Raw genomic sequence first — 18,941 nt, forward strand, 5'->3', positions numbered from 1 at the left:
TACTTTAGCTCTGTTTTGGGCTGCTTTGATCATATGGCTCATGCTTTGTATAACTATTGTGCAAATGCCTTCACTAGCTTTGTGATTTAAGGCTTCCAACATGCTTTGCTTGGGTTGTTTGCATGCCATAGCATCATTTAGCATGTAATTTTAGTGCATATATCACTGTCACACTCTCACATATATCATTCTTTCATTGCTTCTAAGATTTGTGTTTTGTGTCTTGCTTGCGAGCCAACATGTGTGCATGATTTTATTGCCATCTATGCTTCAATTCCAGCATGTTTTAGCTACTGATTTGGCATGATTAAGCTTTGTTTTGAGTTGGTTTGATCACATGAGCTTTGTTTTGTATGCTTGTAGTGCAATTGTGTTAAATTGCCTAGCATGTGCTATTGTTTTGGCCTCTTAATATAGCTATTCTTAGCTTATTTCAAGCATGTTTTAGAACTCTATTTAGGGTGTTTTAGGATTGTTTTGGACTGTTGGTCCCTTTTGAGCTTTGTATTGCATGCTCAGAGTGTTATGCTCTTCACTAGTTTAATGCCTTTGGCTTTGGAACATGTTGCGCATGAATTGCTTGCATGATTTAGTGTCTTTAGCATGCCATATCAACACTGAAAGTCTACAATCTCCCTTTGTTCTTCACTTTTGAATTTGCTTTTGAAAGTGGTCTTGAGCCCCTTGTCGGCTTGAGCATGAAATTGAGGCATTCATGCCTAATGGTTTTAATCCTCCCTTGAGGGTTTCTACTAACCAATAGCATGAAACTTCTTTCATGCTCAAGGCACTTGTGGCTTAGGCCATCTTTCCAAATAGAGGACTTTCACATTTGGTAAATCAAGTAAAGAATGGTTTGGTAATGTAAAATGAGTAAACAAGAAATGGACCAAGTAAAACATGTATAAGATAAGAATTCATGTTGCATTGCATGTGTTTGGATTGGATGTTAATCTAAACACAAGAAATGCGAGACGTTTCATACTTAAAGTGATGAAACGTGTTGCGTTTCTTGGTCGCTACACAATAGGGGAAAGGCACTTCGAGTCTTGTTTGTGCATTCAATAAGCTTGCACAAGCCTGGTCCTTGATCCATCAAGCATTGAAATGCTTGGTTAGTGGCTTGAGAGCCAAGTGCCACACTCCTTTGAGCTTGAGACGTGATGAGGAGAGTGGCAGTGCATACATTTTCTTGCAAATACATTGTTGTGCCTCTGTTGTTCTCTGTTGCAGCAAAACCAGAAGTCTGGAAAAGCAAGTGGCTAACCGGCCACTTGAGGTAGCCGACCGGCCACTTGAGGTAGCCGACCGACCACTTTCACTAGCCGACCGGCCACTTGAGGTGGCCGGTAGCCACTTTTTGTGGCCAACCGGCCACCAGTCCATTTTTGTGCCAAAATGTTCCTGTTTTGAGGCAGAGGCAGTCTGGATGTTGGTTCTATGTTCTGCAATCAAGGCAAGTGCAAACAGAGGCAATTGACAGCAAAACAATGGATTTCCGGGAGGACGCCAACCGAGCATGCATGTCTCCCTCGCCCACGAGGCCATTTCACTGCTTATGATTAGTTTGTGTAATATTCTAATTAGATTAGCATAGCTATTCGTTTTAATTTGGTTTGTAATAATTAATTAGCTAAGTTAGTTAATTAGGTGGTTTGTAATAATTAGCTTAGCTTAGAGTAGCTTAGCTCTTATTTATTCGGACCCTCCTTCGAGAGGGCATATTGTTGTAATAAGTGTGCGTGCGTGCGTGTGTGCATGTCTTCCAACCCCACGTCTTTCTCCCTTTTACTTAGCGCTTTCAATGGTTAGTTTAGGGCACGTTTTGATTAGCATACCTTATGCTTGCATGTTTGCATCATTCATTTGTCTTGTATGTATCGGGCTCGGCGCATCATTCAAACTGCATTGTATTTCAATATACCTCTTTGAATACGTGTATCAATTGTCGCATTCATATTCCATTTTAGATAGCCGAGCCTTTTATTTGCATTATTACAGGTGTTGCATTAGGCATTTTGTATAGTTAGGATCATGCATTGTTTCTAACTAGCTTCTGTTTTGGCCTGGAGTACACTGTAAGTGTTACGCTTTAGCATACTTGCATGAGTGTGAGTGCTGCCATGATAAACATGCTTGCAATGAGGCTATTTGCTTAAGTGATTAACTGCATGAATGCCTGTGGGTGAAGGCTTGATTGCCTGAATTGGAACAACTTGATGATTGTGAGTTTTAAGCCCACTTTGCGAAGTGGAAAAATCATGTATTCAAGCCCACTTGAGGGTGACAAATCCACACTTCAGCCTACTTGCAAGTAGCACTTTCATACCATTTTTGAAAACAAACATGAATTGTTTCGTTCAAATTCATGCGATATAGTCTATACTTGTATGCTATGCGCATCACATAGTAAAGTTAGCTAATAATCAGAATAAGAACACATGTGTTTATAAAACAACATATCATGCTTAGTAGAGGCCGACCCTTTGATCGGGCGAGCAGGGGGTGCTCATTTCAGGACCTTCCCCTCTCGTACCCAAGTTCCCGAGCCAAGGTAACTTTGGTGATGACGGACATGTGGCTTTTGGCACGAGTCAAGGTTTCCTAAATTTCTAAAAAATAAAATATTTAGGTGGCGACTCTGTAATCTGGCAAAGTAGTCCAAGTTTGGCGCTTTTTATTCAAAATTGATTTTTCAAAACGATTTACCAGATTTGGACTCCTTGGTGTTTATTAGTCTCACATTGCACTTTGTGAGATTAGATTTAGAACCGTGACAGGAGTTCGAATAATAGTAAGACCAAATTCGTGCCTCTCCGAAAGGGGGCCGCACGAAGAAAGTCGGGTCTACAGAGTGGAAAGTGTCACTCGAGCGTGGAAATCGAGCTCCCAGAAGTTTTACAAAATCTTACAGATCGCTTGAGCGACCAAAGTGGTGCTTGAGCGAGGACCCTTTTTACTTAGTCTTCTGGTCGAGCGATCGTCGAGCAGGAAATTCACACAATCAGTACTTTTACAGACAGCTCAAGCGATGGAAGTTACGCTCAAGCGACCACCCTTACTTTTGAATCCACGCTCGAGTAAAGGAAGTTGTGCTTGAGCAGAGGGCCCTGTTTAAGAAATTTTGAAAAGACGTTTTAGTTTTTTTTTTCGTTCTTTTTTACTTCTAAGAACTCTTAGGCATGCATTGAGTACACTAAATGAATCAAAGAGCCTAGAAGAAGCCTAAGAACATTAAGTAAATTGAAGAACATAATGAATTGTATTATGACCCTATGTGTTATGAATTATGTAGGGTCAAACGCATGGATGAATCAAGCACAGGAACATTATGAGTAATATCTTAACATAGATATTTTTATGTATGCATTGTTTTCTAAATGTTACCTACAGGCTAAATTTCTGATTCTATGAATTTGTACTATAAATGAGTATTCTATTTGCTTGATTTGTAGTAAAGCATGTGAAGTGATTGATATATGAGTATGAAATGGGCCTAAGGCCGTTTGGCATGTTTGACGAGGACACATATTGGGCCTAAGGCCATTTTGGATATTAGACAAGGACACGGATTGGGCCTAAGGCCCTTTGGAATGATTAACAGGATAGACTAAAGTCATCTTATATACAAATTGGACCAAAGTTCATTTTGAATAAGAGTATGGATGTGATCACGATCATTTGTGCATAATTATAAATATAAGAATGGTGGACCCAAGGTCATTTAGTAATATGATATGGAGGACCGGTGGTCCTTGGTACATGGATCCATTAGACCTAATGTTGGTCTATGAATGAGTATTGGACCCGAGGTTGTTTTGTTTTATATTGAGTTGGACTCGAGGTCGTTGTGTATATGGCTATAATGTATTGGACCCGAGGTTGTTTTGTTTTGTTGTGATCTACAAGTCTGTATGTGAATGGGGATAGTAGTTCAAATGTTTAATTTTTAAGTATGACTTATTGTGAATGAAATTCATTCATTAACGTCTTTATTCTGTTATTATTCACTGGGTATTAGCTCACTTTGTATTTATATGTATGTAGGTGAGAAGTGGGACGTCCAACCCCAGCTCAAGTGAGCGTTGAGAAACCAAGTTTTGTGAGGTGAACCAAGGTCGCCTCATGCAGAGGCTTTACTTTTGTTTTTGTTCTCTTGGTCAGGTATGACCAACATTGTGTATAACCTTGGAACTTTGGTGTTGAAACTGTAAAATGATCCTGGATATACGTAGCACATACATAACGTAAATATTGCATGGTGTGAGTTATTTCATGTATATGAGAAAGTTTTTGATTAAACCATGTATGCACGGCTTGTTGGACAATTGTTGTACGTGTTGTTTTCCAAGTTTGGCCCCCTTTTATTAAATATGGTTTGATTTCTGACTGAGGTCGTAGGTAATCTCATGATTGCTGGCCGGTTATGACTCTAATCCATAGGGGCGGGTTTGGGTCATGAAAGAGTGGTATCAAAGGACTACTAATAACTCACACACTTGTCCAAATGAGCGATAGAGTGTCTAGAAAAGACATAAGTTGCATTCATATGATAAATACATGTGTGAAATGCATTGAGGGATTGCTAAGCGACTTGAAGAATGCAACTATATTATAATATATATGACTATTGCCTAATTGCATGAATGTACTCTTTTGTTCTTTTGTATACGAATATTGTGCATAGCTTCTATGTGAAATATAATGCAAATCTGATTAGATAATGGTGAGAACAAGAGCCGATGAACTAGAAGAGTTCTCCACTAACCGGCTAGACCGAATGAAGAGAATGATACAAGACATTATAGAAACACTAAGGCAACAACAGTAATGGCAACAACAGTGGCAACACTCGCAACGCCCGCCTCTGGTGCAACCCATACCGGATTTACAAAATGATGATCGAACAATAGCCTTGACTAAAGAGTTTAAGAAAATGAAGCCACCACTGTTCCACAAGGGTGTACACCCATTGAAGGCTAAAGCTTGGATCCTAGGCATTGAGAAACTATTTGAAGTGTTCCCATGTTTGGAGACACAGAAAGTACAGTTGGCCACTTTTACATTGGAAGACGAAGCGAAGAGGTGGTGGATGTTGGTCCATGATGATAATAAAGGCATTGACTGCGCAAAATTTCTTGCACTCTTTTATGAGAAATACTTTCCTCAGTGTGTCCACGATAGAAAGGTGTCAGAATTTGAAGGGTTAAAGCAAGACAATATGACCGTGGCTGAGTATGAAGCCAAGTTCACCGGATTGGCTAGATTTGCCCCGCATATGGTTGACACCGACTACAAAAAGGCGAGGAAGTTTGAAAATGGTCTTCGCAATGACATTTTAGAGAGGGTAAATGTGTTAAAATTGCCCACATATGTTGATATATTAGATCGAACCTTAATGTCAGAGACTAACATGGCCAACCGAGGCAAGGCTCTAGCCGACTGAAAGGGTAAAAGGCAAAGCTTTTTCTCAGGAAAGAAGCCATCAAAGAAACAAAACACGAGGTCTTCAAGCACTTCGGGCTCCATCAAAAATACGGCACCAACATGTACTCAATGTGGTAAGAAGCACCGTGGAGTTTGTTACTATATTTCTGGGGCATGCTATATATGTGAGGAAATGGGGCATATGGAAAGAGATTGCACCCAAACTGAACAACAAAAAGATGGGAGACTAGCTGTTAGTTCGACCGGATCTATCCCAAAACCGGGTAATACTACGAGACCTGCTACCACTAGAGACATAATGAGACAGGGGAGAGTCTTTGCACTTGTCCCAGGTGACACACGAAATATTGATGCCGTTGTCTGAGGTACTATCTCTATATGCAATCAAGATGCTTTTGTGTTAATTGATTCTGGCTCAACACATTCCTTTGCGTCTACTATATTTGCATCTAGATTGACTAGACGCTTAGAATCATTGCCATATTTACTATATGTATCGGCTCCATCTGGGGAATCTGTATTATGTACATCTGTTTATCGTGTTTGTGATATGCGAATTGGCAATACTATCTTATATGTGGATTTGTTACCTTTGGACATTTGACACTTTCATATAATTCTAGGTATGGATTGGCTATCGAAATGTTGTGCCATTATCAATTGTGTGACAAAACGGGTTGTGTTTAAATCACCATGGCATGTTAAATTTGAATTTGTGGGTAATGGGGTAGCGCCTCCACCCTATTTGCTATCTGCAATGAAAGCATGTAAATTGATCAGGAAAAGGTGTCAGGGTTACTTGTGTTGTGTGTCGTCCGAACAGTTTATGAATGTTGAATTGAATAATATTTCTGTTGTTTGAGAATTTCCGGATATATTTCTTGATGAACTGCCAAGTGGACTAGTAGACAGGGAAATAGGGTTTACTATTGATGTTGTTCTAGGCACCCAGCCTACCTAAAAAACTCCCTACAAAATGTCCACTACTGAAATGAAAGAACTAAAAGAATAGTTGCAGAACTTATTAGACAAAGGGTTTATCCGACCAAGTACTTCACCATGGGGCACTCCCGTGTTATTTGTAAAGAAGAAAGACGGAACCTTATGTTTGTGCATTGACTACCAGGAACTAAACAAGGTAACGGTCAAAAGTAAATATCCATTACCCTGAATTGACGATTTATTTGATCAATTACAGGGTTCACAAGTCTTTTCAAAGATTGATTTGAGATTTGACTACCACCAGTTGAAGGTAAAGACATAAGGTTTGTCCAGAATTTCTCAAAAATAACTATACCTCGTACCCAACTGACACACAAGGGACAACCATTTGAATAGAATGACGAAAGAGAATCTGTTTTTCATGAACTGAAAACGAGACTAACCACTGCACCAGTGTTGACATTGTCTATAGGTACGAAAAACTTTGTGATTTTTAGTGATGCGTCTTATAAGGGTCTGGGGTGTGTGTTAATGCAGGATGAATGGGTAATTACTTATGCTTTTCAACAATTGAGACCACATGAGAAGAACTACCCAACACATGACCTAGAATTAGTCATAGTAATATTTGCCTTAAAAATTTGGCGGTGTTACTTGTATGGGGCAAAGTGCGAAGTTTATACAGATCACAAAAGTTTGAAGTATTTCTTTACTCAGAAAGAGTTGAATATGCGGCAAAGAACATGGCTGGAACTGATAAAAGGTTATGATTTTCAAATTCAGTATCACTCCAGGAAAGCCAATACAATTGCTGATGCCTTGAGTATAAAATCGATGGGGAGTTTGGCTTGCTTACTTATTGAATAAAAAGAGATCTTGCAAGATTTTGAGAAATCCGGGATTGAAGTGGTATTACGTGAACAAAGCAGATTGATAGCAGCCATTTTAGCCAAACCAATAATCATTGATGAGATCAAACAGAAACAAAAAGAGGATGAAGTCCTCAAAAAGATAGTTGATGAATTTGAAACGAATCCGAAATCGGGATACAGTGTTGCAAATGAAGTGTTGAAATTCCAAAACAGATTGTGTGTTCTGAATATTCTCGAGTTAAAGAAGAGAATTCTTGACTAAACTCATAAATCAATGTTTGCTATGCATCTGGGGAACAAAAAGATGTATCAGGACCTAAAGTAGAGTTATTGGTGGCCAAATATGAAATGCGAGATTGCAGAATATGTGTCTAAATGTCTTCAATGCCAGCAAGTTAAGGTTGAACACCAGAAACCAGCAGGCCTACTCCAACCTCTACCTATTCCGGAATGGAAGTGAGAACATATAACCATGGATTTTGTTGTTGGCCTACCTCAGTGTAGACACCCCATTTTTGACCGTCCTCAAGACCTGGACGTCACCGTTTGAACACTCGGTGATTATCCATGTTTGTGTTTGTTTGGAGTTCCCGGAGGTCTCGGCCCGCGCGCCCTGCCTCAGAATCTCCGAACTCAACCGTTTAGTGTCTGGTTTTGCACCAAACACTTGCATCTTGCCTCTGAGAGGCAGGGAATGCCATGTAAGGCATCCCCACACACCACCGGCAGTGGCTGGAGGCCACCGGCTGGTCTTTCTCTTCCATCGGCACTTTTGTTTGCCGGTCGGCATACTTTATTGCCGGTCGGCATAATTTGTTGCCGGTCGGCACTGTTTTTTGCCGAAATAGCTTTTTTGGGCAGCCGATCACTGTTCATCCACTTTATGGAGATATTTTGTGCCAGCTGTGATAGCTGGCACCAACTCTCCCCCCCTCCATACACGTGTATGGAGGGATTTCCCTCTAGCCAAGCTTGTTGAATAAGCTTTGCAAGAGGGATCCTTATAAAAGAGGGACTTTCCTCTTGGTTCTAGGTTAGAAAAACAGAAGCAAAAACCAGCCTTTAGAGATATAGATACATATTATCTCTATACCTCTCTCCCTCTCCCTTCTTGTGTGTGTTTCTTGACCCAAAAGGTGTGTTTTACCTTACTTTTGCACCATTACACACACCATTACACCTTACTCCGAGATTGGGGGACTTGGAGGAGTTGTTTCTTGAGTTTTGGACTGGTTTTGATCAAAAGAAGGAGGCTAGACCATTTGTTCTTCAAGGGTTCTTCAAGGGTGAGCATCTTCCCTTTTATTCCCCAAACTTGCATTGGTTTTCTACCTATTTTGTTTACTGTTTTAGCTCTTGTGTATAACATAAAAAAGGCTCAAATTTTCCTGCTCTAGCACTTTCATTAAGATCATTTTGTGGTTTGAGTGCAAACTCACCCTCATAGGCCTTGTTTGGTCCATTTTGGTGCCTTTTTGATAAGGTTTTGTTCACTTCAGCATTTTGGTCTCTTGACCACTGAAAATCAGTGTATTCTAGTGTTAAAAAAGGATGGTTTGAAGTCTTGCATAGGGGAGGGACACCCCTCTCCCTTCATGGTTTGTTTCCTTGCTTTTTGGGCTCAAAAGGGTAGCATGTGTGCTTGATGTCTCTTGGCTTCATTTCAGCATTTTTTTAGGCATCTTAGGTCATATATAACCTCTGTTTTTGGTCGGATTTGGGCCTCTTTATATGCTTGTAATACTTGCTTTGTATCACTCCATCTTGCTTAGAAATACATCTCATGGTTAGGCCATGATCCTTGTGTAAGTTGGCTTAGTTCCATGAAGTTTCTAGTGTTGTTTTTCCATGCTTAAGGTTTGTTGGTTATCCATTTAGTTATACTTGACATGTGTGTTAAGGTTGCTTTGTATTTTGGCTTAAAAGTTTTGAGCATGATGGCCTTTAGCATGTATGTTTGTGATCACCCTCATGATTTAATATCATCTAAGGACCTTTTTTTTGTCCAAGAATCATACTTGTATGTGTGCATGCATAGCCTCTTTCATGCCTTGAGGATGTGTCCTCTTATGCCTAAGAATGAGCCTTTAGTGCATATGCTTCATGGGAGATATTTTAGCTGCCATATTAGGAGTTTTGGGGTCCTATTTTGCATGCACAAATTCTGTTTTTGCTTTGCTTTAATCATGCCATGAGTGGCCATATTAATGAGGGTGAAATGTCTCCTTTTGTGCCTTAACTTTGGAACCATAAGTTTGCTTGTTAACATGAGTTGATTGTTTATCACTTTGAGCACTTTTGGCCACTGTTTTGAGAAGGGTGAGGGCCTGCCCCTTTGCCACTTTAAGCCCTCTTGCATGCTTGCTCCATGTTTGTTGCATTGTTGTTCCATCAAGCTTTGTAGCACATCAATCCCATGGTCAATTTGGTCCATGTTTGCATCATGTTTGTATCTTGTATGCTTGGTATTATACATTTGTCATGTTGGGTGCATAATGCTTGTTGTGCTTTACATCTTGGTGGCATGATACATTTGAGGCTTGTGAGCATTACATGCATTGCATTTACTTGGTTTGGGGTGTCAAACCAAGTGTGGGAATCAAGGACCATTCATACTTCAAGTGATGCAATGTGCCTCGATTCCCGGTCATCGGGACCTTTGACCCCAACTTGATAAGGCCTCGGTTTTCATGTCGTTTGTTGCATACATCCTTACATCAAGTGGCAAATTTGATCTTTCGAGTCATCATGCACCATTGATGGTTCAAAGGTCGAAGGTCATGCTTCTTTGAGTTCAAAATATGATAAGAAGTAGGGCCATGCTTACATGTGTCCAAGAACTCCATACCATGCACTGTCTGTTCTCTGTTTGCTGTCAAATTGTCTTCTGCAGGAAGTTTCTGCCGACCGGCAGAATTTAGTGCCGACCGGCACTATATGGAGTGCCGATGAATCCTTTAAAGTGCCGATGGTAATTGTGAAGTGCCGGTGGCAATTCTGTCTGGCCGGCGGTGCTCTGCAGGATGCAAGGAGCTTGCTCCAGTACTTTGGCAATTTTCAGAAAGACAAGGCAGTACAAACAGAGACGATAGGAGCACAGTACGGGTTTTCCGGGCGAGGCCAATTCCGAGCATGCGTTGCATCTGGCGCGTTTCCCGAGGCGTTTACTGCTTTTCTTAGTCTATTTTAATTTGTTAATTAAATTAGGCAATTTGTAACATTTAATTAGCTTGCGTAGTTAATTAATTTGTATTATTATTTTGGTCCCTCCGAGTGAGGGCATATTTGTAATAAGTGTGCGTGCGTGTGGTGTATGTCTTCCAACCCCCACTTCTTTCTCCCTTTTATTTACCTGCTTATGATGGTAGATTAGGGCACATTTATTTTAGCATACCTTATGCTATGCATGCGTGCATCCATACATTTGTACTGCATGCATTAGGCTCGGTACATCACGCTAACTGCATTCGTACTTCAATTCAAAAATTGACTATGTGATAGTTGATCGCATTTCATATGCCATGCTTAGGTTAGCCGAGCCTTCCTAGATTGCATTTTTGCATGTGATGCATTAGCCATTTTTTAACATGAACTAGGATCATGCATATGATTACTGACTAGTTTCTGTTTTGGCTCGGAGTACTAGGTAAGCTTTTATGCTTTAGCATATCGCATGCGTGTGAGTGTTGCCATGACAGTATGATTACCATGAGGCTAGCTGCTTATGTGATATAACTGCTTGAATGCCTGTGGATGGAGGTTGAATTACCTAAATTGGAATAATGCATTAAAACTGTGAGTTTTAAGCCCACTAGATAGTGGCAAAATCATCTTTTCTAAAAGCCCACTTGAGGGTGGCAAAATCTGCATTTTAGCCTACTTGCGAGTAGCAAACCATTTTCAAAAACAAACATGAAATGTTTTGTTCCAATTTGGGCGATTTGGTCTATACTTGTTTGCTGCGCGCATAACATAGTAATTCTAGGCTAATAATCGGGATAAGAACACGTAAAGTTTTCAAAAACGGATATCACGGTTAGTAGAGGCCGGTCTTCGGACCGGGCGAAAGGGGGTGCTCATAGCTTACCTTCCCCGATCGTACCCAAGCTCCCGAGCCGAGACAACTCCGGTGATGACGGACATGTGGCCTTCGGCACCGAGTCAGGGTTTCCTAAATTCTCCCATAAAAAATATTTAGGTGGCGACTCTGTATCTGGCAAAGCAGTCCATGTTTGGCACTACTTTTTCAAAAATCTGTTTCTCAAAACGATTTGCCAGATTTGGACTCTTTGGTTCAGATTAAGAACCGTGACACAAATCGAGTCCGAACTGTAGCATGAGGCCCACGCGGGCGCGTTGTTACACTCAGACACCTAGAGGTATGGATTCCATTTGGGTTATAGTTGATAGACTAACTAAGTCTGCACACTTTCTGCTTATAAAATCGACGTATGATGCATATCGATTATCTACTATTTATGTTGATGAGATTTTTTTTACATGGAGTTCCAATGTCTATTGTGTCGGATAGAGATCCGAAATTTGTATCTAGATTTTGGAAGAGTCTTTAAGCAGCAATGGAAACAGAGTTGAGGCTTAGTATAGTATTCCATCCACAAACTGATGGACAATCGAAACAGACTATACAGACTCTAGAAGATATGCTTTAAATGTGTGCTTTGGAATTTCAAGGGAGTTGGGAAACTTACCTACCATTGGCCGAATTTGCATATAATAACAGTTTCCACTCCAGCATTGGCATAGCACCATATGCAGCTTTGTATGGCCAAAAATGTAGATCTCCAATATGCTGGACTGAAGTTGGGGATAGAGTCTTGCTTGGGCCTGAGCTTGTGTAGACAACTACTGATAAAATCAAAGTTATTCAACAAATGCTTAAGACAGCTCACTGCCGGCAAAAGAGTTATATGGATGTTAAGAGAAGGCCTCTTGAATATGAGGTTGGTGATCATGTGTTCATTCGTGTAAATCCAATGAAAGGCCAATTAAGGTTCGGCAAGAAGGATAAACTATCACCTCGTTGCATTGGGCTGTTACAAATCTTGGAAAGGCTTGGTCCAGTTGCCTATAGAGTTGCCTTACCGCCGGGAATGGAACAAATGCACAATGTGTTTCATGTGTCAATTTTGAGGGGCTATCTCTGAGATTTGTTCCACGTGATTGACTATCACTGAATAGCACTTGATGAAAATATGGAGTACAGGGAATGGCTAGAACGGATTATCGACCGACAAGTAAAGCTGCTGAGGAACAAATCCATTCCAATGGTGAAAGTAGAATGGAAAGAACATTATGGTAAGGATGCCACGTGGGAAAAAAAAGAAGAAATGCGACAACATTACCCACATTTGTTTTCAACGGAAGGTAACATAAGTTTGGGGGACCAAACTTCCTAATGAGGGGAAAAATGTGCCAACCCTATTCTGTGTTATGTTAATTAATCTTAATTATGATTGTAATTATGAGCTTGATATGATTTTGAGTACTAATTATATGATTATGGGTGTTTGTGAATTTATATCTGTTCACCGTAGGAAAATCTGTCTGATTTTCTGTTATAAAAATTAAATTGAAGGCCGTAGAGGCAACAAAAACCAAAATTGGCCGTATTATTGCGATTAGCATAATTTTTGGAGCCTATGGTGGAATTTAATTGAAAACTAATTTAGATCAAAATAATTAGATTAAATTGATTAAGCTAAGTACAATTGATTAACTCTAAGCAAATATGATTAGTCAAACTAATCACCAATATATTTATATATATATATAAATTGCAGGTGCCTAGGCTCATAATGTTGAGCTCTTAACCTTGCAAAATTTGAGAAAGGCCTATATAGAGAGAGAAAGTGTGACTGTGAGGGACAATAGGCTCAAATTTGAGGACTTGAGCTCAAAGCTTGGAGAATTGAAGAACTAGGCTCAAGAACTAACTAGGTTTGGAAGAGTTAAGGACTCTAGGTGAGTAATTGAACCCAAATTTATGAGTTTAAGTTCATAACTATGTGAATTCAAGAAGTATATGTTGATAAATATGAGACTTGAGCTAAATGTGTTGAATTTAAGAACAACTTGGGCATGCATGCATGAATTTATTGTGATTTCTCATCATGTTGAATTGAGAATTCTTTCACTCGAGCGACCGTTGAGCGGGAAATTCACGCAACTAGTACTTTTATAGACCACTCGAGCGATGGAAGTTCTGCTCGAGCGACCACCCTTACTTTTGAATCCCTACTCGAGCAAAAGAAGCTGCACTTGAGCAGAGGGCCCGTTTCAGAAATTTTGAAAAGATGTTTTAGTTTCGTTTTTTTGTTTTTTTTCACTTCTAAGCACTCTTAGGCATGCATTGAGTACACTAAATGAATCAAAGAGCATGGAAGAAGCCTAAGAACATTAAGTAAATTGAAGAACGAAATGAATTGTATTATGACCTAATGTGTTATGAATTATGTAGGGTCAAGCGCAAGGACGAATCGAGGACCGGAACACTGTGAGTAATATCTTAACAAAGATATTTTTATGTATGCATTGTTTTCTAAATGTTACCTATGTGCTAAATTTTTGACTCTATGAATTTGTACTATGAATGAGTATTCTATTTGCATGATTCGTAATAAAGCATGTGAAGTGATTGGTATATGAGTATGAAATGGGCCTAAGGCCATTTGGTATGTTTGACGAGGACACAGATTGGGCCTAAGGCCGTTTGGGATACTAGACGGGGACGCGGATTGGGCTTAAGCCCCTTTGGAATGCTTAACAAGATAGATTAAAAGTCATCTTATATACAAATTGGACCAAAGGTTGTTTTGAATAAGAGTATGGATGTGATCATGATCATATGCCCATAATTATGAATATAAGAATGGTGGACCCAAGGTCATTTAGTGACATGATATGGAGGACCGGTGGTCCTTGGTACATGGATCCATTAGACCTAAAGTTGGTCTATGAATGAGTATTAGACCCGAGGTCGTTTTGTATAGATGAACCTAAGGTCGTTTTGTTTTATATTGAGTTGGACCCGAGGTCGTTGTGTCTATGGCTATGATGTATTGGACCCAAGGTCATTTTGCTTTGTTGTGATCTATAAGTCTGTATGTGAATGGGGATAGTAGTTCAAATGTTTAATTCTTAAATATGACTCATTGTAAACGAAACTCATTCATTAACCTCTTTATTCGGGTATTATTCATTGGGCGTTAGCTCACTTTGTATTTATATGTATTGTCATAACCCGAACCCGCCCATATGGGTTTAGCCTCGTAACCGGTCAGTAATCCTTGGATTACCAAAGGCCTCTGAATAGAATAACATATAATAGGGGCTGCGAAAGCAAATATACAAAATTTATATAGTCCATAGAGCTGTGCAGACATACATGGGACATAAATTTTCAAAACAAACTTATATATATACAGATGTGACGTCAAAAATATGTTAGTCTTACGTCACCCAATTACACAGATGGAGTCGAAGGGAACTTAGCCCAATTGCAAATATACAGAACAAACTCAACTAAAGCCTTGACATCATCCTCTCAAAATGAACCTCCTCGAGAGGCACGGTAGTTAGCTGACAAAATAGAATCTTAGGCCATCAACTCTGGGCCTATTAACGTGCCTCCTTACCTACATACATAATATAAATGGTGAGCTGGAGCCCAGTGAATAATAATAGAGTAAAGGGGTTTTAGTAAAAGTTGTTCATAATAGTTACAGAAAACAGAATTCAATAGTTATCAGAAATGGATTCATAAACATGTTCAGAAATTATAATACATAACATATACAAATTCAGAGTCAAATTCAAAATTGGAACTTGCAGTTAATCATACGTGGTACATTCATTAGCACTAGCAGAAACAGTTGACCCGTAAGGGATGGCCATAAAGGCATACAGTTGACTCACGTGCACGAAGACGGTATAGTTGGCTCATGAGACGTACAATTGACCCATAAATGAGACGTATACATGGGGATCCATAACAGTTGGCTCATGAGACGTCCAGTTGGCCCATAATTGGGACATAACAAAACAGATAACAGATGTTATTTGAAGCTAATGATGCCACGAGTACATTTCAGAAACATTGAACAACCATTCATTCATATAGAAAATAATATTTCAGAAAATAGATCACCTTATATCATTCAGAAAATATTTATAAACATAGCTTTACAAAGTTATTACTCATAGACAACCGGTGACATGCAAAATGTGAGAGTTTGCTCGAGCGCAACTTTCTTTGCTCGAACGGTCTGCAAACTTTGAAAAAGTACTGGTCGCTTGATTTTCACGCTCGACGGACACTCGATCCTCGCTCGAGAGTAAGTCTCAAACCTTTGCTCAAGCATGACTTTAATTGCTCGAGCGATCCGCAAAAACACATGAACTTCTAGGAGCATGCATTTCATGCTCGAGCGGACTTCTGGTTGCTTGAGCGGAAGTACAAAAATAAAGGTGGTCACTCGAGTGTACAATACTTCGCTCGAGCGGAGGATGCAAATTCTGGAATTTTCAAAATTGTTTCCAAGGTCCAAAACTCAACCTTAAAGCAACAAAACTCAGTTTTTCTTGGCTAAAACTTGAGAAAACACTTACAAACTCATAAAACATCATGAATTAAGGATCATTTCAAGAAATCACGGCCCAATAGCTTGCCAATTGTGCAAAAATTCAACTTAAAATTTATGAATTGTTCCATGAACATGACATGCATGAATTTCTTTGAACTTAAGTTTCTCAAAACATGATCAAATGCTACAAAACAACATGGAACTTGATGATTCCCCAAAATTAAGGTGAATTCAAGACATGCATGAGGAAATTTTTGAAAATTAAACTCAAAATATGAGAAAATATACATACATGCATGGTATGGCTCAATACTCTTCATTTCTAACTCAATTCTTGCATTAATCAACATAATTCTCTTGTGTTCATGCATTATAGCCTAGATTTCAAGGCTTAAGGATAAAATTATTTCCTAGAGGCTTGAGTTCACAAGTGTTGAAGTTGTAACTCTCAAATTCTCTTCAATCTCTTAACAATTTCTTGCAAGCTTCCCCTTTCTTACTTGATCCTAAACCCTTTCTTACTCACTAACTTCTCTCTCACGTTTATGTGTCATAGGAGCATGAGTTGATGATATAAAAATGACCTAATGGGATCCAATATATGGCCCCTTTAGGGACACATGTTCAATTGAGGTCAAAGGCAATTATCTTGCATTAAATTAGTTTAATTATTTGGTTCCGAATCGAATTTCAATTAAACCTACCATAAAATTCTAAAAATTATAATTAACACATAAATCAAGTCAATTTCTGAATCGGATGCCGATAAGGCCTTGAATTTGCAGAACAGATTGGAAACGTGAACAGATCATTCTACGTTAAACAGATAAGGCAACACAAATGCAATTTAATTCAAGTTTTGATCTAAAGAACTTATTGGGCATATTAAAGCATGGATTAACGTTAATCATGGGTCAGGGTTGTTACAGTCTCCCCCCCTTAAAGTGTTGGTCCTCTAAACTTGAGTTACCTTCGTTTTGGAAGAATAGCGAGTCTAACGGAAACAAATCTGGATATCTCTTCATCATATCTTCTTTCGTTTCCCATGTAGCATATGTTCCTCTGTGGTTTTTCCAATCAACTTTCACCAACAGCATTTCTTTATTCCTCAATCTTTTAATCCAGTGATTCACAATCTGAACAGGTCTTTCTTCGTACATATAATCATCCTTCAGAAGTACATGTGTCGGCTCAATAACATGGTGCGGATCTCGTAAATAATCCCGTAACATTGAGACATGAAAAATGTTGTGCATATTTTCCATCACCGAGGGTAAGGCTACTCGGTATGTTACCGAATTGATCTTTTCAAGGATTTCATATGGCCCAATGTATCTCGGTGCCAACTTGCCTTTTACGCTAAACTGCGTTTGCCCTTTCATGGGAGTTACTTTTATGAACACATGATCCCCGACTTCATATTCTTTGTCTCTTCTTCGGACATCAGCATAACTCTTTTGGCAGCTCTGTGCAGTTTTTTTGACGTTGTTGAATCAGCTTCACTTTTTCAATTGTTTCTTGCACAAGCTCTGGGCCCAACAATGGTCTGTCACCTACTTCAGCCCAACAGATAGGAGATCGACATTTTCTTCCATACAAAGCTTCATAAGGAGCCATTCCAATGCTTGAATGATAGCTATTATTGTAGACAAATTCAGCTAAAGGAAGATAACTCTCCCAATTCCCTTGGCAGTCTGACATACACATCCGCAACATGTCTTCTAAAGTCTGATTGGTTCTTTTGGATTGACTGTCTGTCTGTGGATGGTAGGCATTACTCAATCACAATTCGGTTCCCAAATCCTGTTGCAAACTCTGCCAAAATCTTGATGTAAACTTTGAATCTCTGTCAAATACAATAGATACTGGTAAACCATGTAATCTCACAATTTGATTCACATATATGTTAGCTAGCTTGTCCGCATTATAAATAATTTTAATAGGCAGAAAATGGGCAGACTTAGTTAAACGATCAACAATGACCTAGATAGAATCCATACCTCGAGAGGAGCGAGGCAATCCAATGATAAAGTCCATCGTGATGTGTTCCTACTTCTATTTCGATATTGGAAGCAGCTGTAGTAAACCAGCGAGTCGTTGATGTTCAGCTTTAACCTGTTGGCAATGCAAACATCTAGCCACGAAATCTACAACACACTTTTTCATTCCCGGCCACGAGAAATTCTGTTTCAAGTCATGGTACATCTTTGTGTTTCCTGGATGCATAACAAATTTGGAATTATGTGCTTCAGCCATAAGGCATTTTCTCAAGTCACAACAATCTAGTACACAAAGGTGATCCTAGAATTTCAACACATTATTCTCAAGTACAAACCCAGGCCTTGGTTTGGAGTCAATTTCTTCCACAATCTTTTTCAAGAATTCATCTTGCAACTGAGTTTCTCTAATTTCTTCAATGATTGCAAGTTAAGCAGAAATGGCGGCTAAGACCCTGCCTTGTTCTCACAATACAACCTCAGTCTCACTCTGTTCCAAGTCACATAACAATTCTTTATGACCGGTGAGTAAACATGAAAAATTCCCAATAGATTTTTGACTCAATGCATCTGAAACTGTATTTGCCTTCCCTGGATGGTATAAAATTTGCAAGTTAGTCTTTGATCAACTCTAGCCATCTTCTCTGTCTCGTGTTCAGTTATTTTTGGGTGAATAAATATTTGAGGTTTTTATGGTCTGTATACACTTCACAAGTCACACCATACAAATAGTGTCGCCAAATTTTCAAAGCAAATACCACGGCTGCTAGTTCAAGATCATGAGTCGAGTAGTTCTTTTCATAAGGACGGAGTTGCCGAGAGGCATAAGCAATTACCTTCCCATTTTGAATTAGTACACAACCTAAACCTCTATAAGATGCATCACTGTAAATCTGAAATCCATCAGCACCATTAGGCAGAGCCAAAATCGGTGCAGTTACTAATCTGGTTTTTAATTCTTGGAAGGAAGACTCTCTTTGATCATTCCAATCAAATGACACATTTTTCTGGGTTAACTGAGTCAATGGCATTGTAAGTTTTGAAAAATCTTTTACAAATCTTCTGTAGTAGCCTGCAAG

General features: G+C 39.3%; 1 protein-coding gene across 1 annotated transcript; it reads left to right on the forward strand.

The window, feature by feature from the left end:
- The first annotated feature begins 4,936 nt into the window (after positions 1-4,936).
- On the forward strand, positions 4,937-5,446 carry LOC114306935 (uncharacterized). Its single transcript, XM_028252256.2, has one exon. The coding sequence runs from the start codon at positions 4,937-4,939 to the stop codon at positions 5,444-5,446; it is 510 nt and encodes a 169-aa protein (XP_028108057.2).
- The last annotated feature ends 13,495 nt before the right edge of the window (positions 5,447-18,941 follow it).

This window comes from Camellia sinensis, chromosome 6 (assembly GCF_055761805.1).
Source record: "Camellia sinensis isolate YWXY chromosome 6, ASM5576180v1, whole genome shotgun sequence".
NCBI lineage: Eukaryota > Viridiplantae > Streptophyta > Magnoliopsida > Ericales > Theaceae > Camellia > Camellia sinensis.

Bases quoted from the DNA above. Each gene is read 5' to 3' on its own strand.
- LOC114306935 (XM_028252256.2), top strand. From the start codon at position 4,937: ATGAAGCCACCACTGTTCCACAAGGGTGTACACCCATTGAAGGCTAAA.